Source organism: Pezoporus flaviventris, unplaced genomic scaffold (genome assembly GCF_033815535.1).
Source record: "Pezoporus flaviventris isolate CSIRO_AGI_PZ_B2104156 unplaced genomic scaffold, CSIRO_AGI_Pfla_v1 ptg000015l, whole genome shotgun sequence".
NCBI classification, from domain to species: domain Eukaryota; kingdom Metazoa; phylum Chordata; class Aves; order Psittaciformes; family Psittacidae; genus Pezoporus; species Pezoporus flaviventris.
Window position 1 is genome coordinate 38408469 of NW_026892563.1, and position 23909 is coordinate 38432377.

A 23909-nucleotide genomic window follows, 5' to 3' on the forward strand; every position below is an offset into this window, starting at 1 on the left:
GCAGTTCTGGTTCACTGCTGTCTTCAAAAGCAGATCACCTACACTCTGTAAACAACCTAAAAGGGCCTAGAGAACAACAGAAGTAGTGGAATGCAGTGACTTACATGGGAGGAATGACTGAGTGTGCTCTGGAGTCTGGAAAAGAGATGGATGAAGACAGATATGACAAAGACCTGTAAAATACCAAGTGATGCTGGGGTGAATAGACACTAGTTGTTTGCTGATTGTTCCAACTCAAAAGCTAGGGACCACCAAGTGGAACTAGTGCCTTTGCGGAGTAACAGAACAGATCTTCTTTGCAGAGCCTGAGGGTACAGAGGACGCTAAACTTTGACATAGGCACAAAAATTGTGCGGACAAATGAATAGAAGAAAATTCCATCAAGGATTTTCAACTAATGCTGCCTCTAGCTTTGAACATCAATGAAAGGCTGGGGCTAGGAAAGTAGGAGAAATACCACTATCTACTTATGTAGGTCCTTACAGATCCTTTTCCCTTGATGGTCAAAGATCACCCCCCAGGTGGGCACAGCCTGGTGATGCTTTTGCCTAGGACAAATGATCTGAGACAGCCATGGGGCTCCTCCTCCTGGATCTGAGGGGGACAGCTTGGCCACGGACAGGAAGAAGCCAATGAGGCAGACCCAGAACTTGGCAGGGCTTGGGATGGAAAGATTAAAAACAAAGAGGTGAGGGCACAAGTGCTTCCAGAACCCCCGTCAGAAGCTCTAGAGGTCTTCAGCTTCTCAGTGTATTCGTAAGCAGGATACCAGACCAAACGGACCTTTGATCAGGCCAAGTACGATCTTGCTAAAGGCTTTGACCAGCTACAGCACATTACCAAGCAGTCAGGCAAGAAATGGCTGCACAGCTTTTATTAGAGGTGCCTACATTTGCATAACTGAGCAGTCACATCAGTGCCCTTTCTATTTCACACCTCTCTCCCTGGATTTCTCTCCCCAGAATCAAGGTTGCCGCACAAGGAAGAGCCACCTCTAGGTCAGAAAGATGGGGGAAATGGAACAGATGAAGCAGGAGGCTGAGCAGCTGAAGAAGCAGATTGCGGTAATGTTGGCAACAGTCATGAAACTGCTAAGAGGGTGTCTACCCCCTGTCCACGTTGTCCTCCTCAGCCACAATGAGGGGTTGTGCTTTCTCCATCTACATACTTGAGCCCCTGCAGTTCTGCACAGACCTTTAAGTGCTGGTAGAGATCATCATAGTATGGTCGGGGGAAGAAAGGGAAAGGAAAGGAATGAAGAAGGGACACTACAATAATGAGAAAGAAGTAGCTACCAGAGTTGTGTCTGCACAGGGCCAGAGTGTAGTGTGTCCCCAGGACCTCTGTTCTACCAGCTGGGAGGACCCATGGAAAGGGTGTCCATTGGGGCACCGGATGCTGAGCAGCTTTTGGCTCACCCTTCTGAGGTTTGACTGCTGCCAAGGTGCTCTGGTCACAGACCAGGATCTCCCTGTGCTGGCCACAGTCAAAACACAGCAAAGCCGCAGTTCCTTCTTGTAGCATTCCCTACGCCATGCCCCTACATTCCATATTGCTGTCATCACACGGCTTCTTTCCTGACCCTCTGCTCTTGTCTCTTCTCCAGGATGCCCGGAAAGCCTGTGCAGACACAACGCTTGCTCAGGTAAGGACAGAGCTGGCCAGGCACATGGGGGTGTCGTGGTGTCAGCCAGCACCACTCCAAGGGGGACTCTCTCCAGCTGGGAATGGAGTTAGGAGGCAGCGATGTGGGAAGAATACAGCTCCTGCAAGTCCCAGGTGAACTCTTCCTCTCCCCCTGTTTCCTCAGATCGTGTCCGGTGTGGAGGTTGTTGGCCGCATCCAGATGCGGACCCGAAGAACCCTGCGTGGGCACCTGGCCAAGATCTACGCCATGCACTGGTCCACAGACTCCAAGTGAGAGACATGCAGGGCAGCACATGGGTGTGAAGGGCAAGAAAGCTCTGATGGAAAGAGATCTACTAACAGGATCTTGTTCCTCTCTTACAGACTTCTGGTCAGTGCCTCACAAGATGGGAAACTGATCGTGTGGGACACATACACAACTAACAAGGTAGGAGTCAGATGGCTGCAGCAAACCAGGATGCTGAAGTGGGTCCCCTTGGAGCTAATGCCCTTGTCCTGCTCTCTCTGCTGCCAGAAGCCCGACATGGTTTCTTGTCCTCCCAGGTTCATGCCATCCCTTTGCGTTCTTCCTGGGTCATGACCTGTGCCTATGCTCCCTCGGGCAATTTTGTGGCCTGTGGAGGCCTTGACAACATGTGCTCCATCTACAGCCTCAAGACTCGTGAAGGCAACGTCAAAGTGAGCAGGGAGCTCTCAGCCCATACAGGTGTGTGTGCTCCCTGCCTGCAGCCTGGGTGCCCTCTGCTTCCAAACCTTACTCCCGTAGCCCTGCCCCATTTCTCATATTTGCTTGTTCCCACCTCCCTCCCAGGTTACCTCTCCTGCTGCCGATTTCTTGATGACAACAACATTGTGACTAGCTCTGGAGATACCACATGGTGAGTGTTACCTTCTGCATCTGCATCCCAGTGATGTGATCTCTGGTGCCAAGAGGACAGTGCAGTACTTTAGTTTTATAGCAGTCCACTAAGGACTAATTCCTCCTACGCATGGAGGCCACAAAAAGCACCTTGGGAAGCCATATTCATTCTTCCTCCAGAACACGTGCTTCTCATCCCAGTGGACGACATGTCAAAATGCAGGTCTACTTGATGAAGCAGTAAGGAGCATGTCGTCAGCTCTCACAAAGCAGAGCGTCATGACAGAAAACACGATCAGTTTATGTGGAAGAACCTCTTGACTGAGGATGAGACAGGATGTAGCATTTCCAACAGAGATCAAGGTTACACTGAGCTTGTTTGCCTGGCTGCAGCATGGGATCCCAGCAAACATGGCCCATGCATCCTATGAGTGTGGATACAGCAGACCTTTGTCACCTGCTTGCCTGTGGGGTCTTCTTGACCTTCTCTCAATATTTCCTTCAACTGTTGCAGTTATGGGTATAGGGTCAAATCTCACACACCCCCAGCCTTAGTCTAACTCTGCTTTGGCAAAGGTATGACTAGTAACAGCTGTGAAGACACCTCCTGTGGTATACAGCTGACTCCAGGGATACCCTCATTTTCCCATGCTTAGCCAGACCCATGGCTGCCCTCCTTCTGCCTGGGAGTGCGGCAGCTCTTTAGCCCATTGATAGCTCTGTTCTGCCTGGGACGGCTCTGCTAACCTCTCTCTTCTCCCACAGCGCGCTCTGGGACATTGAGACAGGGCAGCAGAAGACGGTGTTCCTGGGTCACACCGGTGACTGCATGAGCTTGGCCGTCTCCCCAGACTTCAAACTCTTCATCTCTGGGGCTTGCGATGCTACAGCCAAACTGTGGGACGTGCGAGAGGGCACCTGCCGCCAGACCTTCTCAGGGCACGAGTCTGATATCAACGCCATCTGTGTACGTATGCTGGCTGCACAGTGCTGGGGAGGCAAGGAAAATGCACCAGCTCTGAAATGGGGTCTTGGGACAAGGTGAAAGAAGCTGTCATAGTTGTGTACGGAACAAGGGTCTCAGGAGACCTTCCTTGGCCCCGTGATCCAGATTGAAGCAGGAAGAGCCTGAGTTCACTGAAGTTTGGAGGCTGGCTCTTCCTGGGGAGGTCTTCTGAAGATTAAACCTTCACAGGAAGCAACACAGATGTTTGGGGGCAAGTATCCCCCTCAGAGGAAAGGATTCAAGCCAGAGCCCTAGAGGTAGCAGGACAAGGAACATGTTAGTTTAATCCCATGTGGCTAACCAAATGAGTCTGCCAGCTTCCTGCAACGTCTGTTGCTCGAACCACCCTTCACTGGCTTTGGTTAGTACAGATTTTCTCACCTCCCCAATGGCTGCTCTGCCATCCACACAATTTTCTGCCATACTTGCCACTGAGAAGCCCTTCTTTGCTCCTCGTAGCAAGGACACAGAAGTGTGTATGAGAAGGTTGGGGTATGAGGATCAGAGGAAGGCTCTCGTAGCTCTGAATCATGTCAGACCCCATCTGGCAAATCATGGGTGGACACTTGTCGACCCCCAAAATAACAGCTGGAGTTAAAGAGACACTGGTGTCCTTCCTCAAGACTATAGCGTCTTGCAGCAGCTCTAGCCCCTAGGTTATTTATTTTCACAAGGTGATATGGCTTTACTAGATCTTAGGATAAGGTCTCCCCGTTCAGCAGACTGGACTTTTATGTTCCAGTGTTTTGTCCCACTGAGTTTTCCTACCTCTGTGTCTTCACGGTGGTTAACAGGGAGGTGAAGAGGTGAGGAAATCTGTAAGGCACAGCCTAAATAAAACCTGGTATGTGCCCTCCTCAGTTCTTCCCTAACGGTGAAGCCATCTGCACCGGCTCCGATGATGCCACCTGCCGCCTCTTTGACCTCCGGGCAGACCAGGAGCTTATCGTGTACTCTCATGAGAGCATCATCTGCGGGATCACATCCGTCGCCTTCTCCCGCAGCGGGCGCCTCTTGCTTGCTGGATATGACGACTTCAACTGCAACATCTGGGACTCCCTGAAAGCAGAGCGTGTGGGTGAGTGGCTCCTGGGGGTGCTCCTTTCATTCCCTGCAAGGTTGTCTGTGCCTGCCAAGGCAAGGAAGAGGCCTTAATCTTTTCTAAAAGGGGCACATCCTACACTGACTGATACCCCACAAAGCTTCCTCACACTTAAGGAGCACACCATAACTAATACAGCTCTCTTGTGTAGAGCTCTTTAATGCTAAGGAAGTCATGTGTGTAAACAATGTTGTTTCAAGGGGGAAAAGAGCATTAAGGTTCCTATTAGCTACAACTGCTCACAAGCACCAGTAGAATTTCCTACCTTTTCCCAGCCTCTGCCTTTTGCCAGGTCCAGCTACTCACAGTACCACTTGATGGCAGGGCACCGAGCTGAGTATGGACCCGAGCTTCCATCCAACCCCTTTGGGATGCTCATGCATAGAATATACCCAAGTGCAATGTTGTTTCAGATGCGGCCCCTAGCCTCTGAATACTTACAATGTAGTCTATGCAGAAATAGCATAGATATTTCTCAGACTTACCAAGGATGCCACATTGTTTCTTAGTCCTACCATTGCTCTAGGGTGAAAGCAGTTGTATTAGGATTCTGCTAGTCAGACCTTCCCAAGAATACTGTTCTTTGGCCAGTCCTAAGGGTGGGTGGTGGTTGCATGCCATGCACAAAAGTTCTTCTGCATGTTTGTTCTTATTAGCCACATGCTGATCATAACACGTTGTGTAACTATACACAGGGGTGTAGGTACGCAGCCTACAGTGCATGTCCTCAGTCATCACTTTCATCAGTCCCAGGCCCCATTCCTTTTCCTGACCTCTCTTCTTTCCCCCCATAGGAATCCTTTCTGGCCATGACAACAGAGTGAGCTGCTTGGGGGTGACAGCAGATGGCATGGCCGTTGCCACCGGCTCCTGGGACAGCTTCCTCAAGATCTGGAACTGAAGCCAGAAGCAGAGAGGGAAAGAGCACAGAAGCATGGTCCACAACCAGAGCCCATGCAAACAGCATTGTCAGCTGAGCACAACGAAATGCCTACCTATCACTCCCGCTTGTCTCTAGACACAGGTCGCTTGTAGGGGTCTCCCAGAGTGAAAGGGAAAGGAGAGTTTGGGGAGGGGGAGCTGGGGAGCAGGAACACACACTGGCCCTTCTCTTCACCTCTAAACAGGCCCAGCAGCTTCCAGCCTTGTGCAGGCTTGAACACCTGCAAAACTCTGTTCATTATATCTCAGGACTTTACATTACAGTTCAGACACCCTGCGTCTTCCTTCAAACACCTCTACCTGCATCAACAGCCATCCTTCAGAGGGCCCCACATCCTGCACCTCTGTCCCAGACAACTCTACCTGTGCTTCTCTGTGCAGCTGCCTTGTATCCCTGCAGGCAACCTCAGAGACATACTGGGTTTGAGAATTCTATCATACAACCTCAGACAAAAAGCTAGTGTAAATTGGGCTCATTTTCCATTGGGGAAGACTTAGCTCAAATCTTATCTATGCATAAATGAGGGAGAGATAGCCCTCAGGCCTGATGGAATACCGGGAATCATTATATTTATTCTTATTTATTGTCTGCTTCTTGCTGTTCCTTCTCTTTTTGCCTCATCCCTGCATTGTGTGGTGACCCTGTCAAACCAGTAGCCATCAACCCGTTTTCAAGTCTGTTACAGACCTCCATAGCCCAGGCAAATAAAGAAAGTTCACATAAGCACAGCAGGCTGTGTTCTTTCCATCACTGCAATGAGCTACTGCAAACATCACTCTCTTTCTGTGAATACTGTCTGCTGACCCCATCCAAATAGCATCTCATCCCAAGGCCTTGCTCTTCCTTCAAAATGCCCTCACCTATGTTTTCAGTTGAGAAGAGGCTGTTAGTCCCTACATTGCTGCCCTAGAGCTGAAAATGTATCCTTGCACACCTTGTAGTTACAAGCTCTGTTATAAGGGACAGGCATCATGTTCAACCAGCCACTATTCTACTTGTTGGCTCACACCAACATCCTGGGGTCCCAAAGGGAGAGCTGAAGGTCAAGAAGGTGTAGCAACTTATCTACAGAAGGCCAAAATATTAACCCATAGCATTAACTGATCCTGTTCTGAATCCATCGTGAGCAAAACCCCTGCAGTAGGCTATAGTCCTCTGTATAGATTAGTTTCAGGCCAGTGTAGGAGCAGCAGAACTCCAGAAGTGACACTAGTGACCTACAGAGAGCTGCAGTTTCCCAGCTCACTCTATAGTATACTGGTTAATGGTCAGACCTTTCCCAGCACAGCTCCATGTTGGCGTGCTACAGGCAGGGACACAGATGAGGTTCAGGGCTAATATAACCCGGAGTTCAAGCCTGTTCCTGAGTCTTTGTCCTCAAAGGAAACATTGCACTGGGCAACCAGGGAACTCCTACTGTCTTATAAGGACATAGGTAGAGTCAGCAAAGATTTAATACAAATTTATTTAATACCGATAAGAACACTGCAGTAAGTCAATACAGCTGATATACAACAGAAGAGCTGAAGATGGTACTGTACACAAGACGTGCAAAGCTTGGAGGGAAGAAAGAGCGCTCTTTCCCAAAGAGGGATAGGTGAGAAAAGTGACCACAAGTCTGAAGTTTCAGTCTATTGTAGAATTTCTCACCCCAGAAGACTCTCAAAACATAGAAGCAAATTACAGCAAGATCCTGGAAGAGGAAATGCCTAGTTCTCCACAAAAGGGCACTGTTGGTTTTCTTTGTTCAAGTCACTCCAAGCACAGTTTCCAGATTTAAGGCTCCTGCTCAGGTCCACCATCACTTCCTTCTTTTCCCCAAGGCTCTCTCCCAGTATGTGCCTCTTACCCTGGAGAAATAAAATACAGTACAAACCACAAGTTAATTGAAGGTTAGTTAGTTCTCAGTGGAAAGTGTAGCCCATTTTAAGGCCATTCAGCTTTGGCTCTCTTGTGGTAGTGTTTAAGTGATAGATTTCTTTTTACAGCCTAAAGAGAAAGGATGCACCGATATGGACAATATCATGGCAAGGCCAGATACAGACACTGAACAAGACTAGAGGGCATCTAGGGACAAGACTGACTCACATGAAGTCACTAGGCTCTACAGATCTAGGAGACCACAGTTCCAAACTGGGGCCCTACAAAGTACAGAAAATGACAGATTGGAGATTTCTCCCCCAGCCCATTCTCCCTCCCACAGTAGGGCCCATTAAGCTTTACCTGTCGAGGGGCAGGAGCATTGGGGGAATTATCATCTTGTAGGATGCTGAGAGGAGAGCGGCCAGTTCCACCAGATGTTGCTAGGATTTTGTTGTTGGTCTTGTATCTTACGGGCTTGCTCCCTGGTGACAGAAGGAAACACAACAGTCTGTCATGATAAGGCGGTATTTTAAATGCTTCACAACCTTTCTGATCTATCTTTCCTGCCTGTGCAGAAACCATTACCTAAGGACTTCCATGTAAAGGGATCACAAAGGCTGACGTTAGAAGGGAGCTTGGAAGACGTGGTCCAAGACCCCTGCTTCCGCAGGGCCACCTACAGCCAGTTGCCCAGGACTATGTCCAAATGGCTTGTGACTCTCTTCAAGAACAGAGATTCCGAAGTATCTCTGGGCAACCTGCTCCACAGCTCAGTCATCCCAAAGTGAACAAAACATTTCCTGATGCTCAGAAGGAGTCTTCTGCGTTCCACTTGTCTCTGGTCCTATGACTGGGCACTACTGAAGAGCCTGGTTCTCTCTTCCATATACCCTGCCTTCAGGTATTTATTACCACCCTTGCTCCCCAGCTCTTCCCAAGGAGAAACTGCAAGGTCCCACTGAACAAACCTCCACAATTTCAAAGCTATTTCAGAGCTAAGAGCTGACATTTACCTCTCGATTCTGACTAGACTGCAAACACATCTTTGCAGCTGCTGACAGAAACCAGTTGGAGAAAAGAACAGTTCCCAAGGGACTGCCAGCTGCAGAGACCCGAGGCCAGACTACCTAAGGCAATGGGAGACAGCCAAGCTGGGGAGAATGAATAAGGCCTCTAAGCAAGCCAGCCTGGAGAAGGGCACCAGGGGTGCTGAGAGCCCCAACTGCTCACACTAGGGACCATGCAGCTCCCCAGGGACACGGAGCAGTACCCGTGTTCCACCACACCGAGCAATTACCAGAGAAGAAGCCGGGGCCGGCGGTGCGGGCTGGCCGAGCCGGAACTGCGCTGGGAGAGGGCGGCTTCTCCTCTGCTTCTCCCGAAGAGGCGGCCACTTCCGGAGGGCTCCTCCGGGCCGGCTCCTCGGCGGGATAAGCCGCTGCCGGCGGCGCCGGCTCCCGGGGCGTGGCCCCGGTCCCGAAGACCTCGCTGAGCTGCTTCACCAGGCTGTCCACGCTGTCTGCCGGGGAAAGAACAACAGGATGATGCGCTGAGCCAGGCAACCCTCCCGCCCTCCCGCTGCGGCCTCACTCACCGCTGGACACGGCTCTCATGGGCGTGCGGAAGATACCGGGTGTAGGCGAACGCGGATCACGGTCCTGGCTGGTGCTCGGTGCCAGCTCTGCGAGGCCGGGCTGAGGGCTGCACACAGGGGAGCTCACCACCTGCAGAGAGGGCAGGGGTCGGGTCGGGGGCCGCCGGGGGAGGCAGGGGCGGCCGGCGGGAGGGCGCCTACCTCGATGGGGGTGCGCAGGATGCCGGCGCTGGGGGAGCGCGGGTCGCTGACGTGCGCCAAGTGCTGGCTGCGGGCGGGGGTACTGCCGGAGACCCCCATGGCGGCGGCCGCCGCACAGCGCTCTTGCCAGGCCCCAACCGCCGCCCGGGTTCAAATCTCCCGCGCTGCCCGCAGACGCCGCCCCATTGGCCCTCTCACGGAGGCGGGGCCAGCCCCGCCCTCTGCCCCGCCCTCTGCCGCGCACCACCCCCGAGGGACGCCATGCGGAGCCGCAGCCCCTTCCCGCCCCGTCCCGCCCCGCCCGCTGTCAATCGCCGGGGAGCTCCTCGGTCCCGCCCCGCTCCGCGTCGCCATTGGTGGAGGAGCCAGGCACCGCCTCCCGTGACGGCAGAAGGGTGGCTGCGATTGGGCGAGCCGTACGGGCTGGGCCGTGGGCCCGGCCCTCAGCCTCGCTGCCGGCGCGCCCGTGCTGCGCGGGATTGGTCAGAGCCCGCCTGACTGTGCTGTGCTGTGATTGGCTAGGGTGGGGCTGCGGGCGGTGCCGCAGGGAGCGGCTGTCATGGCGGAGCTGAGCGAGGCGCTGCTCTCGGTGTTGCCGTCCATCCGGGTGCCCAAGGCTGGCGACCGCGTCCACAAGGACGAGTGCGCCTTCTCCTTTGACACGCCGGTAAGCGCGGCCCGCGGCCGGACCGCCCGCCCGTCCGGGCTGCCCCCCGCTCCGGCCCGCTCCCAGCGCACTCGTTCGCCGGGGTGCCGCCCGCGCGGGGCGCAATGGGACTTGTGGTTCCTCGGCGGCCTGAGCGGCCCGCGGCCTGAGCGGAGCGCGGGGCCTTCGGGGACTACAGCGCCCGGCGTGCCCCGCGACGTGCCCCTCCCTGCCGCGGCGCGCTGGGGGCTGTAGTTCTGTGGCCGGAGCGGGCGTGGGCAGGTCGCTCGCCCGTGCTGCCCGGCCTGGACACCCCGGCGAGTTGGTGTCCTCCGACCCTCGCTCCGCTGAGGGGGCTTCCCGGGACTTGCAGTCCGGCGGGAAGCGGGGCGCTCCTCAGGCCCAGCTCTGGTCGTTGTGGAGCAGACCGGGGGTCCCGCCCTGTCCGGGTCTGAGCTGCTTCCCCCCCCCCCCTCGGCCTCACAGGGTGGCGTGGCCCGGCAGGCAAGGGGGGAGTCGATGCTGTGTCATTAAGATGGCAGTGGTCCCTTCTCCAGGCGTCTCCACCCCGCTGGCATCCCTGCTCCTCCCTCCCTATCCCCGCCTGGCCTAGGCGGACCTGGGGAGGCCCCGGCGGCGGGGGGCGAGGTCTTTCCCTTGACCTCCTCCGCAGGCGCCCATCCAGGCTGTGCCCCAGCCCACCAGAAGAAACGGGCAGCGGCTGGAAGATACGGGTCCTTCCTTCGAGGAAACAGCACACAGCAGCTTGTTTCTCTTTGCTCTCCCGAGCCCCACGGTGGTGCCTGTCCATGTGCTCCCTGCTCTGAGTCCGTTCCAGCTGCTTCATGTTGGGAAGGGAGCAGGCTGAGAACTTCTTTGTGGTTTCCCCCTTTTCCAGTCTCTGCATTTGGGTCCCTTGGTTTTTCAATTTAAAAAATATATATCTCTGCTGATTGAGTGTTGTGCTTTCCATTCTGTTTCAGAGGTACTCAGCAGCAAAAATAAACTGATCTGTTGACCTGCCTCACTCTGTAGTTTGGCAACTTTTTCTATGGCACTGGGAGTTGTGCTTTCAGAGTGCCACAGTTCTGCTGGTAGTGGTTGTATCATGTTCTGACCTTCTGAGCTGAGGCTGGGGCTTGCCACCATATTTCTGACTAATTGTTAAGTGGCTGGTATGAAGGAATGAGCTGTAGCCATGATTTAATGACTAGTGCTCCTAGAGGTAGCTACCTATCTGAGCAGTTGGAATGGCATTCCTTACCACCTCCTTCCAGTTTTTATCTCTCCTTCCTTCCAGGAGTCAGATGGTGGCTTATATATCTGCATGAATACATTCCTGGGCTTTGGGAAGCAGTATGTGGAAAAGCACTTTCAGAAAACAGGCCAGCGGGTCTACCTGCACCTCAAAAGGACACGTAAACTGGTAAACAATAAAAATCCATGCAGTCAATCTTGATGTGGATTTGGGAGCTGGGCTACATCTCTGTGTTCAATCAGATGGAGTTTTTTCTCTTCAAATGTAACTGACATTTTTCTTGGTGAACTGAGGTACACCAAGAGTTCTTCAGCTCTTATGCCGAATTGTTGTGTGGATTGCCCATGCTATTTCTGCGTGGCCTCTTTCTGTTTTCAGAGTAGCTTAATTTTAAGCCTTTAGGCTTGCCACAGTTTGTCTGTCCCCCTAACTCTATTTCCCTATTTCTTCTAATGTAATAGAAGGAAGAAGATGCTAACTCCAGTGCTGGGGACCCCCCAAGGAAGAAACCAACTCGCTTAGCTATTGGTAAGGAAGCACCTGTGTACTGTATCATCCTTGTTTTGAACCAGTCCTCTGGAGCTGCCTGGCTTTGTGGCACATCTCTTTTGCTTTTCCTTTTCTGGGCTAGTTGAAGCCACTGTCCCTGACTGAGTTCAAACTTCACATTCTCTAATGTGTCTTAGGTGGGCAGTTTCTGCAAAGCAGTTGTGGAGGTGGTAGTTTTGTTCTGGGTTCAAAGTTGCATTGTGTTTTCTGTAGATAAATGTTTTGCATCCTCTCCTAACTCCAATATGCCTGACACAGCTTGGTGTGGGTAGATCCAGTGTGGGGCTGTTGCTTAATATGAACGTGTCCAGTGTGGGGTTGAAGTAAGCCTCGGAAAACATGGAAGTCTGAGAAAAATAAGGTTGAAGTTTCAGATTGAAAAACTACTTCTTAAACTTCTCAGCTGTTGAACTAGTGTTATTTGTATAGATGGGGAAGAAATTACTGGTAAATGGCATATTAACATTTACAGCTTGATAAGCCTTTGAAATACAAAGCTGATACTGAAGGATTAGAGTATTAACAACAAGCTGTTTTTTGGCAGAACTGGGCAGGTGTTCTGTTGCTGTCTTGCACTGACTGAAAAGGCTGTTATGGCCGTCAGTGAAGATGTTGCTTATCTGTAGCAGTCTCGGCTAGTAATTTCTGAGCCATTATGGATGTCCATAACAGAGGATAGGAACATATTTAGCAGTAACAGGTTCTTGGCTTGCTGGGAGCTGACCACTAGAGGGAAATCCAGAACCTGGACTCTGCACGTCTTTTTGCTCACTTTTTCCCTGACTGCCATTGTGTAGCAGACGCCCAGTGACTCCACTGCTGCCACAGCACAAACACCAGTATTAACACTGTCATATGCTCCCTGTTTTAATACTGAGATGAATGAAGTCCCAAAGGTCACTTCTAGCAAAACTGATACTAGAATCTATGTTTCTTCAGCTAGCCAATGCTTTTATGTATATTATGCTGCTTTGGGAGAGATGAGGCCTGGTTTGCATTATGAGTTATTTCTATTCTATTCTATGAAGGTCTTGAGACAAGTGTTGTCACGGGGTCAGCAAATATCTGCCTGTGATAACAGCTAGTGGTGTGAACAGAGTGGGAGAGAGTAAAAGAAAGTATTAGCCTTGGGAGACAGTGGTCTTAAATCCAGGAGAGATTTTTTTTCCTCTTCTTTAGCTAACCTGTGGTCGTGTGGTTTGCTAATTCTGACATGGGAGATCTTTTTAAAGTACTAGAAAGATTTAGGAGCAAAATGTTACTGGCTGTGTCAAGGTCCAATTGGAGACAACCCCAGTGCCGGACCCTGTTTCAGTTCGTGATCCTAAGAGTGAAATTAAGACAAAAATGAGGTCAAGTACCTTAATCAGTCAGTTTGTTTATTACAAATTACAAAAAGACAATTTTAAAAAAGGGGGATTATTGTAATAAAGGGGATAGTGGTAGGAAAGGTTGGAAAAAAGGTAGAAAATGAAGGAAGGGTTTTTGGGATGCAGGGAGAGAGACACCACTGTGGATCCAGCGGTGTCCCGGGGATCCATCGTCATCGTCAGTGGTGGGAGTCCTACAGGGTTTGTAGTCAATATTGGAGCAGAGTGACCCCAAGAGTCTGTCAGAGGTGGGTGTCCTTGTGGAGGTGCCCTTCTTGAGTCCCCTTGAAGGTACTCCTTTTGGCGGTGTTTTATTCCCCCTTTTATAATGAGCTGGGGGGAGTACCTCTGTTCTTCATGTCACGTATTCCTGTTCCTGGTGGACCAGTTTCTGTAATTCTGAGCGTTCTGGTTCCAGATGAACTCCTGGTTCTCCTTGCTTGGGTTCAGGACTCTGAACTGTCCTTCCTGGAAGAGACAAGAAGCAGAGCCAGACTCCTTAAAGATGCTGGTAGACTAGACCTTTGCGCTGGCTTAGAGTATGATCTCTTCATGCACATCTTCATTCATCATTTTGGATGTACTGTGAAAGATGAGCAGCAGTGCTTTATTGTGGCTCTTCTCTTGCCAGTGTCTCTCTAGAGCAAGTCTTTTTTCTGGTTGTAGCCAGGGTCTGGAGTTTCCTTCTAAACATCTGTAAAAAGAGCTGAGAAAAGCAAACCTATTGTTCCTAGGCTTATATTTGCTTCCGCAAAGTCCATATCACCAGCAGAAACTTTGGGATCCAGAAGTGGATTGTTGATGTAGAGCTTTGTCTTAGTCACGGTGCCTTATGTCATGTGCCTTATTTCATACCTGGGCAAAGAAGCTTTGCAAGCTATTTTGTTTTACCTGTTACCGCAGTGTTTTTTCTTTCATGTAGGTGTAGAAGGTGGATTTGACATCACAGAGGAAAAGTTTGAATATGATGAAGATGTAAAAATAGTAATTTTCCCCGAGCATTTGGATATTCCTCGTGATGGGCTGGAGGGACTACCAGACATGGTCAGAGACAGGGTATGTTTGGATCAAGGATTGTGATTTCTTTCTGATAAGGTGTAAATGCACCATTACAGAGAAGAAACTGCTGTCCTGTAAAAGGGGTCCTACAGAGCTGCTGTGAAGTCTTGCCTTGTAATAAGCATGACTGTTCTGCACTTACACAGTGCTTTGTGCTACGGCGTCCTCACATGTGACTGAGGCTCCAAATGCTGCCCTAGCACAACTGACTTGCTGATCTGAGACTAAACATGGAGTGTTGCAGCACTGGAAGCTTCTTTCCTTGTGCCCTTCATTTTTTTCCCTTCTGTACTAATTCCAGATTGCCAGTGCAGTTGAGGCCATCCTGACAGCAGATTCGGCCTCCCGGAAGCAGGAGGTGCAGGCGTGGGATGGGGAGGTCCGACGGGTTTCCAAACACGCTTTTTCCCTGCACCAACTTCAGAATGACGTCCGCATCCCACCGTGGTGAGCACAGTACTGAAACTAGCTGTGTTCTCTGTATCCCGCCCCCATCACCTTCTTCTCCTGTCCTGGATTGCAGCAGCAGAGGAGACTTCTTTTGTGAGTCTCTCTGTGTGCCTTGTCATAGTGAATTCAGGGAATGACAAACTGAGGTGTTTCACGATGCTCAGTATTCTGAGATAAAAGAGCAATGAGATTGCTTATACTGTGGTCAGTGGGTAGTGAGGTAGAACTCAATCCCTTTCACCCTAATCTCTTTTTCTCTGTCCTTTGCAATAGTGGCTGGAAGTGTAGCAAATGTGACATGAGAGAGAACCTGTGGCTGAACATGACTGATGGAGCCATCCTCTGTGGTCGGCGCTATTTTGATGGCAGCGGTGGCAACAACCATGCGGTGGAGCACTACCGGGAAACTGGTTACCCACTGGCTGTGAAACTGGGAACAATTACTCCTGATGGGGCTGGTGAGAAGGGGGATCCTCTGAGGGCTCTAGCTTCCAGGCACCACTCAGGCACCACTGGGGTCTCTGAGGAGGATTTCCAGGTATCAGGCTGGTGTTGCCCGTGTTATGAACCGGAACATGCAGTATCATCCTACCATGAACTTGCCCACTCTGAACTGCTTCTCATGGCAGGCCAGAGAGTCAGCTGATAAAATCTTGCCTTCCTCCTGCCCCACGTTGGAACTTCAGAGGGCTTATAATGGTTATCCAGGTTGCCATTTTATTTTCTGTGGTGGGATGTTTAGCAAAGAATTGTGTGTCCAAAGCCTGAGCAGAGAGTATATGCACAGTAACCCACTTTGCTCACTCCAAGCATACTCTGTACCTTGATCAATGACAAAAGTTGTTTGTCTTGTCCCATGTTTTGAAGGAATCTCAATATCCTGTCTTTTATGCTACTCTCCTGTGGAAGGAGAGAAACCCCAACTGCTCAATTTGTCAAAGCTCACAGTTCTGAGCACTCTGTTCCTTCATCCACAGTGAATTTTAGATGACAGGCCATTATAAGTCTCTCTTTTTTCTCTGTGTTCCTGCATAGACGTCTACTCCTACGATGAGGATGACATGGTGCTGGATCCCAACCTGGCAGAACACCTTGCTCACTTTGGGATTGACATGCTCAAGATGCAGAAGGTGAGTGGGAGAGGGGTGGTTCTCCCTAGGTCCAGAGGGAAAGAAAAGCAACTCTGAGGTATCTTATTTGGATCCCAGCTTTCTGTGGCTGTGCAGAACCATTCCTGGTAAATAAACCCTGTGGGTTTTTTTTGTCAGGCAGAGTTCTCTCATCTGCCTCTCTTTCTTCATTGTGTTTTTTGTCTTTCCTGTCCTTCAGGCTTATTTCCTCAAGGTTTTGTGTCAGTACTGTGGGTAGGGAGGTTCCCGGGCATTCAGCTTTGTTCAGTGTGTGATTTCCATGCCCCTTTTAGAGAAGGTGGTTCAGATTTCTCATCTATTTCTAATCATTCCTCTTTTCTGTATCAGCTATTCAGATATTTGAAAATAATTTTTGTATCTTCCTGCTCTTCTGGTTTAATAAACCAGAATGGATTTGACTCTGTGACTCTAGCATTGCATTTTTCACACTTCTGATATCCCCTTGAGTCTTCTTTGAGGGTTTTTCCTGTTCTTTCCCTCCACAGACAGACAAGACAATGACAGAACTGGAAATAGACATGAACCAGCGCATTGGGGAGTGGGAGCTCATCCAGGAGTCTGGTGTGCAGCTCAAGCCCCTCTATGGGCCTGGGTACACTGGTATCCGTAACTTGGGCAACAGTTGCTACCTCAATTCTGTGGTGCAGGTGCTGTTCAGTATCCCAGACTTCCAGAGAAAGTAAGTGAGCTTCATCACTCCTTTCCATTAGCCTGGGATAAGTACAAAGGTCTCCTAGAGCTGGGAGCTTCTGTTACAGTAGTCAGGCTCAGAACTGCATCTTTACTAGAGGAACCCACGTGTCCCTTACATTGCTCTGGTTTGCTTTGCAGGTATGTGGACAAGCTGGAGAAGATATTCCAAAGTGCACCATCGGACCCCACACAGGACTTCAGCACACAAGTGTACGTAGAGTTTTGGTGAGAGAAGGAAGGCTGAGGCTGCCTGGCTGCGTCCCCTCTGCGCTGCTCCAGTGTGCTTTGCTGCAGGTTTCTCCCCTGAGCCTCACCTCTCTGTTTCCATGGCTGTCACCAGAGACACTGATCTTCAGTGATCAATAAGGATCTAAGCCAAGAAAGTTCAGCTGAATGGCGTAGATGGAGAGGGCAGAGGGGCACCTCAGTGTTCTTGAGAGGCTCTTCTCTGTATTATGTGGGGAGCGCAGTACCATCTGTTACCACGGGGGGATTTCTGGTAGACTCGTTCTATCTGTGTAACAGTAGAAAGGTGCTTGCTGTCTGCAACAGGATGAGTTGGCTGAGAGCAAAGAAATACATCGATTTAGGCAACTTTATTCTTAGTGAATAATTTATATATGCTTCAAGAGGCTTCCTGCAGGAGATATTGTGCAAGCAATAGCAGGAGAATGTACAGAAGAAGGAATACAAGATTTGGGAGGGTATTGCATTTTAAATGCATGAATTCTGTTCTACATCTGCTCTTAAACAGCAAAGCAGTATATGGAGGCTTGGAGTGGAGCAGCGGAAGGTGGAATTGGTGGGAGTTCAGCACTAAGGGATAGTTCTAAATTTGGACAGCCTGGAGTAAGGTGTTCACTAGGGAGGGGATTAAGTTGAGACAGCCAGGATTATTTCCTGGGCAAAGGGAGGTAGGGTTTGGTTCCAGGCAAATGGCGGCAGCGATGGGGGAGGGCTGAAGGGGCATAGAAGGAGAGTCTGAGCATAAGAGGAACTCGCTGCCATCCATTAAATGCTTCATGCAGTCATTCTTAATCTTTCCTCTGGGAAGATGTGAGCAGTCTGCTCACGGCAATGCTATTTCTGGCTCAGACAAGTTCACTCTTCCCTGTTGTCTCCTGCACAGTCAGTCAGATACACTGCTACTTTACCAGTGTCAGGCTGCAGCCTAGTTTGGCTGTTGTGCAGCTGCTGTTTGAGAGTGGTACCCACAAGTCCTAGTAGCTTTCAAATCAGTGGTGTCTCATGGGACCAGAGAGCAGGCCAAGATAAGATCATGTTGATGGTGCAGTAGAGAAAGCTCATCTCTGCAATGAGCTGATAGTCCATGGCAGCATTAAAGCTGATGAGTTGATGTGGCTTCTGAAGTATGTGGGATTGAAGAAACCATTTTGATGCTAACAGTGACTTCATCATTCCAGAGCCAAGCTAGGCCATGGACTGCTTTCTGGGGAGTATTCAAAGCCAGCTCCTGCAGATGGGGAACAGCAGCCTGATCAGAAGGTGAGACTTGGGTATGGCATCCTTGCAATGTGTGTATTGCATGAGGTGCTGTGTGTGTCACATGGGTAAGGAGGGAGAACCCTTTCTGAAAGACATGTGCTGGGGCTCATTCCAGGGCCCTGTCACCTGAAGAAAAGTAGGGCTAAGAGTAGAGCGCTACATGCGAGGACACATGTTTGGCAAATTATGACCACCTTCCTCTTCCACTTTTTATTTGCAGGGTGTGCAGAATGGCATTGCTCCACGTATGTTTAAGTCCCTCATTGGAAAGGGGCACCCAGAATTTTCCACTAACCGACAGCAGGATGCCCAGGAATTCTTTTTGCACTTCATCAATATGGTGGAGGTAATAGCTGAGTCTGTCAAATCATGGAAAAGCCCAGCTTTGTTTTCTCCCCACAGCGGGGAGTGAGAAGTGGACATGAGAAGCTGGCCATTGGAGTAGAGGAAGGGAGAGAACACGGGGAAACGGGCCAGCTAGCACCTGTGGGAGCAGAGAAGGAGAGATGCTTGGCCATGTTTTCAGGGCTGATTCCTTAGTGGAATCTTTCTGGGGAGTGGCAAAGCTGGAATTGTAAGTTTTCTTCTTTAGGAGCTGGAGTGGCATGGGTTCCTGGGGTAGATGAATTGGCTCAAGTTTACTCTTCGCTCTCTTTTCCAGTGGACTGGGTACAGAAGTTAATACTCTTTAGGCATGTCCTCTGTGGGACCGCTGCTACTGTAGATACGTATTTCTGCCAGTTTGATGTTACATCTGCCCCTCTAATCTTCAGAGGAACTGCCGCAGCTCGGAGAACCCGAATGAGGTCTTCCGTTTTCTGGTGGAGGAGAAGCTGAAGTGCCTGGCCACAGAAAAGGTGAAATATACCCAGCGTGTGGACTACATCATGCAGCTGCCTGTGCCCATGGATGCTGCACTCAACAAAGGTCAGTAGTGTGCCAAGGCCAGAACAGTAGCAAATACTATGGATATTGTACTCTTCTGATGGCACTCTTTAAATGAGAAACAAACTTCTTTGCCACTTCTGAAGCTAGATCCTTCATCTGCCTTTGTGGGATCAGGCTGATTTCAGAGGTGGTGTGACACCGTGATGTCCCTCTAGAGCCTTTCCCTCCAGCACCACAAGCTGAGCTGTGATTCAACAGCAAAACAGGACTGCAGTAACAGAACAGTGCTCTGGAAGACATTGTCTGCTTTGTGCTCTGTTCTTGGTGGCATATATCTATACACCTATTCTGCCTCTGGGTGTAGCTTATACCTGTTGCTAGAGGTGGTTCTTGACTCCTCTGCTTTATTCTCTAGATGAACTACTGGAATATGAGGAGAAGAAGAGGCAGGCAGAGGAAGAGAAGCAGCCACTGCCTGAGCTGGTGCGAGCTAAGGTGCCTTTCAGCTCCTGCCTAGAGGCCTATGGAGCTCCAGAGCAGGTGGATGATTTCTGGAGCACAGCCTTGCAGGCCAAGTCTGTGGCTCTCAAGTGAGTGTGTGTGTGAGTTACCAGCAACGCTGTGATGAACTGGCAATAGCTGCATCTTGGGAGACTTATTTTAGGTGCTTGAGGAAGAAGCGGTACCAAAGCTTTGTAGTGTTCCACACCCTGGACCCATAGAACATTGAAGCAAAGAGGGGAATCAGATAGTCAGTGCTGGAGTGATTTCCTGTAAGGGATTTCAGTGTGCAGAACAGCAGTGCTAGTGAAGTCTTTACCATCAGATTGTAGTTGCTGTGAGCCTACCAGAAAACCAGCAGCTTATATTTTTGATTCAAATTCAGCTTTAAAATCAGTACTGACAGGATGGCAACACTGGTCTTGCATGGTCTCTAAAAGTTCTTTAAAGAAAGTTTTTAGCTGTTAAAGTCTGAGCAAAGCGCTGTAAGAGATGCATTAGTTATATTAAGGAACGCCAACTTAAATGCTAATAGCAAGGTTAAGAGCCAGCTTTAATTTGTCTCACTGTCTGCAGCACATATGACAGTGCAAAGGTATAGCAAGAGGATTACAAATGCCAGCAGCTTCCTACTGGGATGCTACTGACTGTTCCTCTGCAATGAAAGAGGAGTCCTCAAAGAACTGGAATTGTCTTTCTAACAAATACTCTATTCTTAAGCAATAGCTCCTATAAACAAACAGTAACACAGTCACATTGGGAAGTAACATTTTGGTTTGCTTTAAGTAGTGGGTTGTGTTCAAATGCTCAGAAAGAATTAGCATTGAATATATATCACTGCTTACATTAATCTTATGGCTTGTTACAACTGTCACCAAATGTCTCTCTTACTACTGCTTGTCCATACACAAACACTCTTCTCTGTTTCATGTATTCCAGACACCCTCTCTCTCAGAGTGTCTGACTAAATAATGTCCTATCAGATTCAGTTAGCTGCTTCTGCTTCATATCTGAAGCGTTCTTGTGCTTGAAAGTTTGTCCATTCCTGCAGCTGTTGGTCTAATAAAAGATCTTTTTTTTCTCTGCATTCCTTAAGGGTTAGACTTTTAATTAAATACTAAAATCTGAGAAGGTAAAATACTTAACTAGAAGCTAGAGAACTTTTTCTGCATCCCCAAGATTTTGTATATGTTGCATTTCTCCTCATCTTGTCAGAGCATCCACTTTAGAAATAGTTCCGTGTTTGAGGAACGTTAAGCTCAGCACAGCATACCTGCAAAGATAATGCATATCCCTCCACCCTACTCACTGATTTCTTGAATCAACTAGGTGCCCTCAGTTGTTGCTGACAGCCTATTTAACTGTGTTATTTGTCTCTTTCAGAACAACACGGTTCGCCTCTTTCCCAGATTATCTGGTGATCCAGATCAAGAAATTCACTTTTGGTCTGGACTGGGTGCCCAAAAAACTTGGTAAGAAGGAGAACCACATAGGTATTGGGAGTTATATATGGGTATTGTGGTCATCACTGCAAAAGAGGAAAGTAACTACCCCAAAAGGAGCTGCAGACTTTGACATTTGGTATCCCAGGGACTTACCCTTTTAGATCTCCAAACCAAGTTCTTTGTTTCTGCCCTTATGGGGAGGCTGAGCAAGACTGTATCTTGCAGATGTCTCCATTGAAATGCCAGAGGAGCTGGACATCTCTGCACTGCAGGGAACTGGACTGCAAGATGGAGAAGAAGAAATGCCAGACATCGCACCCCCACTGGTGACTCCAGATGAGCCCAAAGGTAGCCTGGGGTTCTATGGCAACGAGGACGACGACTCCTTCTGCTCCCCTCACTTCTCCTCTCCGACATGTTAGTGATTCTCCTCCTCTCTTCCCCAATGCCTGACTCATTTCCTTGCTCTCCTAGCCTTGTCTCCCATGCTAGCAGTTTTCCCACTTGCTCAAACTTTTCCTGTCCCTCTGTCAGCGAATGCCGGCTGCCTCCCTTGCATGCCTGTTATGCAAGGGTATTATGCAAGGGAGTTTGTTGATTCCTGTTCTGTGCAAGATGGGGAGGTGGCATGTCCAGTGCACTTAGAAAGGGCAGAGCTGGGCTTTATGCAGAACTTAACTGCTAGAGGTGTCTTATTTTCACAAACCATACTGGGAGGTAGGGTTTGGAGGCTAGGGAAGAGCCAGTGCTGAGTTCATGAGTTGAATCCTTTTGTTCCCTGGGGTGCCTGTGGGAGAGACTGCACTGTTGAAGCAGAAAGGTAGTAAAGGGTGAGAAGAGCAGAGAGATGGAACTTGGTGTGAAACAAAGCCAGAAAATGGTGGCTGGGAGGTGTGTGTGACACTGCACAAAACAGAGCAGGCAGGGTTGGGTGGGAGTGGGTGGCTGTCATCTCTGTCTTCCCACAGCACCTATGTTGGATGAGTCAGTGATTATCCAGCTGGTGGAGATGGGCTTTCCCATGGATGCCTGCCGCAAAGCCGTGTATTACACAGGGAACACTGGGGTTGAGGCTGCCATGAACTGGGTCATGTCACACATGGATGATCCAGGTATGAGGCCATATGGCCATGGTGAGGCTTACTGCATCTGGGCCGTTGTGCTTCCTGTCCCCCTACCACAGTGGAAAACTGAAGTAGTCTGGACTCAGACTGCATCCCTCTGGGGGAGATCTAACTGCTCGGGGCTGTGTTCTGTTTACTGCTGCAGACTTTGCTAACCCATTAGTCCTCCCTGGATCCAGTGGACCAGGGTCAACTATTGCCTGCCCAGACCCTCCTTCAGAAGACAGTGTGGCTACCATTGTCTCCATGGGCTTCTCCCGGGACCAGGCTATGAAAGCACTTAGAGCCACGGTGAGAAGCCTGAGTGATACCAGAGTGAAAGAATATTCTCAGGAACAGGGATTCCCAAATTCACAGTCTTGTCTTTATTCCAGAACAACAGTCTGGAGCGTGCTGTGGATTGGATCTTCAGTCACATTGATGACCTTGATGCAGAAGCTGCTATGGACATCTCAGAAGGGCGCTCAGCAGCTGAGTCCATCTCTGAAGTACCTGTGGGTCCTAAAGTGCGCGATGGGCCCGGAAGTAAGTTCCAAACAGTAGGAATATAGATTTTGGGGGCAAACTCAACAAAGCTTTATGCTCCCTAATCCATGCAGTACCACAGGTTTTAGCAGCAGTAGCTGTCCCGGAAACTAATCTGTTTGTGAAGGTGGATGCAGGGAGGAAAAGGAGAGGGATGACAAAGTAGGGTCTAGACCCTTCAGGCTAGGGTGTACCTGGAAGTCAGTAAGAGAGAGGCAGAGGAAGTGCCATCAAGTGAAGGATGCAAAGAGCCGTGCTGCTTTTTCCCAGTTGTCCTGGGAGGCTTTTCTGCTCTTCAGGCTCCCATTGACAAACCAGGCTCCAGTCTGGTTTGCAGAATCGGTGCCAAAGCTGCTCAGCTGCGGGTGTCACAGGAGCTGCCACTACCCATCTGCAGCCCGTGGGCCAAATACACAGTTGAAAGAGAGAAAGGCTAAATGGAAGTTACCATCTCCTATTTCCCTGCACATCTGGCCTTAAGACCATGCACAGTCACACTTGATGGAGACCCAGTTCTAAATTACTACCCAGCAGAGCTTCCTCCAAGGATTCTTCTCTAGAGAGGGCCTTGCATGTGGTGTTCTGGGGTCAGATGCCTTTCCCTGACCATCCTCTCTTCCCTCCTCCTTTCCAGAGTATCAGCTGTTTGCCTTCATCAGCCACATGGGCACATCAACTATGTGTGGACACTATGTTTGTCACATCAAGAAAGACGGCAGGTAGGAGGGATTTAAATCACTGACCTTCTCTGTTTCTTTCAGGGGTCTTGGGGGGATAAGGGATGAGAGCAGGCAAGGGGCACCAGTCCTGTCTCAGCCACAGAATGCCATCCCTGAGTCTCCCCTTCTGCCATTGCAGGTGGGTGATCTACAATGACCAGAAAGTCTGTGCTTCTGAGAAGCCCCCCAAGGACCTGGGCTACATCTACTTCTATCAGCGGATTCCCAGCTAGAACATCTCTTGCTGTGTGTGGTGGGGGGAAGGGGTGGGGGCATTGCGGATCAGAGCAGGGTCCTTCTCTCCCCTACTCTTCTTTCCTCACTCATCCCTTTGCAGCCTCTTTATGGAGACACACAGGGAGGAGATGAGTTCCCTAACAGACTGGGGTCTGTAATCCCCATGGACATGAATGAAGGGGGTCCCGGGGGGGGGTTGTGTGTGTGGGAATATCTGTTTCTATAAGAAATCTCCCTGTCCCCACCCCCGTGATGCACAGCCCTAGCTTTGCTGCTTGATGGGATGATGCCATCTCCTTGCTGTCTGGAAGGGGAAGAGTGGGGCTTGTGTGTATGTGTGGCTTGTATATGGGGGGGGGGTTTCCTCCTGCCTGCCCTGCCGGGGCGAGGGCGCGGGGTAGGCAGCAAGGTGGGCTCCGAGCAGCGCCCCCTTCCCCCCGCGTTGTGTGCCCTTTACATGCCAAAATACACGAGGGACAAAATAAAGGTCGGAATCCCCGCTCTGTCTGCCTGCCCTCCGCAGCGCCGGGACCGGGAGCAACGCGCGACCGGCACCGGGACCCGGGGCCGCAA

At 50.1% G+C, this 23909-nt stretch overlaps 3 protein-coding genes across 6 annotated transcripts; 2 read left to right on the plus strand and 1 right to left on the minus strand.

Moving 5' to 3' along the window:
• On the plus strand, positions 1 to 5646 carry GNB3 (G protein subunit beta 3). 3 transcript variants are annotated; one of them, XM_061454150.1, is made up of 9 exons: positions 1 to 1064; positions 1607 to 1645; positions 1811 to 1917; positions 2011 to 2074; positions 2191 to 2353; positions 2459 to 2525; positions 3272 to 3473; positions 4374 to 4590; positions 5409 to 5646. In XM_061454150.1, exons 1-9 carry the CDS (start codon positions 1008 to 1010, stop codon positions 5513 to 5515), a joined length of 1023 nt encoding a protein of 340 aa, XP_061310134.1. In that variant the 5' UTR covers positions 1 to 1007; the 3' UTR covers positions 5516 to 5646. The 3 variants fall into 3 exon arrangements, with proteins under 3 accessions (XP_061310134.1, XP_061310133.1, XP_061310132.1); XM_061454149.1 differs by lacking the exon at positions 1 to 1064 and having other exon boundaries at positions 1247 to 1645; XM_061454148.1 differs by lacking the exon at positions 1 to 1064 and having other exon boundaries at positions 1247 to 1645; positions 2191 to 2525.
• A 1358-nt stretch (positions 5647 to 7004) lies between these two features.
• CDCA3 (cell division cycle associated 3) lies at positions 7005 to 9396 on the minus strand. Its single transcript, XM_061454151.1, has 5 exons — positions 9216 to 9396; positions 9015 to 9144; positions 8718 to 8939; positions 7781 to 7902; positions 7005 to 7407 (listed from the first exon to the last, which is right to left on the minus strand). Exons 1-5 carry the CDS (start codon positions 9312 to 9314, stop codon positions 7267 to 7269), a joined length of 714 nt encoding a protein of 237 aa, XP_061310135.1. The 5' UTR covers positions 9315 to 9396; the 3' UTR covers positions 7005 to 7266.
• A 328-nt stretch (positions 9397 to 9724) lies between these two features.
• Positions 9725 to 23835, plus strand: USP5 (ubiquitin specific peptidase 5). Of its 2 annotated transcripts, none has more exons than XM_061454152.1 (20): positions 9725 to 9882; positions 11162 to 11287; positions 11581 to 11647; positions 13961 to 14094; positions 14399 to 14544; positions 14821 to 15005; positions 15583 to 15677; positions 16184 to 16377; positions 16530 to 16601; positions 17816 to 17897; positions 18118 to 18243; positions 18671 to 18824; positions 19201 to 19375; positions 20670 to 20758; positions 20957 to 21148; positions 21700 to 21843; positions 22001 to 22146; positions 22230 to 22380; positions 23015 to 23099; positions 23239 to 23835. In XM_061454152.1, the coding sequence occupies exons 1-20, from the start codon at positions 9775 to 9777 to the stop codon at positions 23330 to 23332; spliced, it is 2565 nt and encodes an 854-aa protein (XP_061310136.1). In that variant the 5' UTR covers positions 9725 to 9774; the 3' UTR covers positions 23333 to 23835. The 2 variants fall into 2 exon arrangements, with proteins under 2 accessions (XP_061310136.1, XP_061310137.1); XM_061454153.1 differs by having other exon boundaries at positions 20957 to 21079.
• The last annotated feature ends 74 nt before the right edge of the window (positions 23836 to 23909 follow it).

What these genes read in the sequence shown, in the direction of transcription:
- USP5 (XM_061454152.1), top strand. Translation starts at nt 9,775, where the DNA reads ATGGCGGAGCTGAGCGAGGCGCTGCTCTCGGTGTTGCCGTCCATCCGG. An exon ending in ATCCCAGACTTCCAGAGAAA is followed by an intron (nt 16,378 to 16,529) that starts GTAAGTGAGCTT and finishes TTTGCTTTGCAG; the next exon opens with GTATGTGGACAAGCTGGAGA. An exon ending in GGATGCTGCACTCAACAAAG is followed by an intron (nt 18,825 to 19,200) that starts GTCAGTAGTGTG and finishes TTTATTCTCTAG; the next exon opens with ATGAACTACTGGAATATGAG.
- GNB3 (XM_061454148.1), top strand. Translation starts at nt 1,535, where the DNA reads ATGCCCCTACATTCCATATTGCTGTCATCACACGGCTTCTTTCCTGAC. An exon ending in ACACATACACAACTAACAAG is followed by an intron (nt 2,075 to 2,190) that starts GTAGGAGTCAGA and finishes TTGTCCTCCCAG; the next exon opens with GTTCATGCCATCCCTTTGCG. An exon ending in AGCTCTGGAGATACCACATG is followed by an intron (nt 2,526 to 3,271) that starts GTGAGTGTTACC and finishes CTTCTCCCACAG; the next exon opens with CGCGCTCTGGGACATTGAGA.
- CDCA3 (XM_061454151.1), bottom strand. Translation starts at nt 9,314, where the DNA reads ATGGGGGTCTCCGGCAGTACCCCCGCCCGCAGCCAGCACTTGGCGCAC. An exon ending in TCCTGCGCACCCCCATCGAG is followed by an intron (nt 9,145 to 9,215) that starts GTAGGCGCCCTC and finishes CCCTCTCTGCAG; the next exon opens with GTGGTGAGCTCCCCTGTGTG. An exon ending in CATGAGAGCCGTGTCCAGCG is followed by an intron (nt 8,940 to 9,014) that starts GTGAGTGAGGCC and finishes TTTCCCCGGCAG; the next exon opens with ACAGCGTGGACAGCCTGGTG.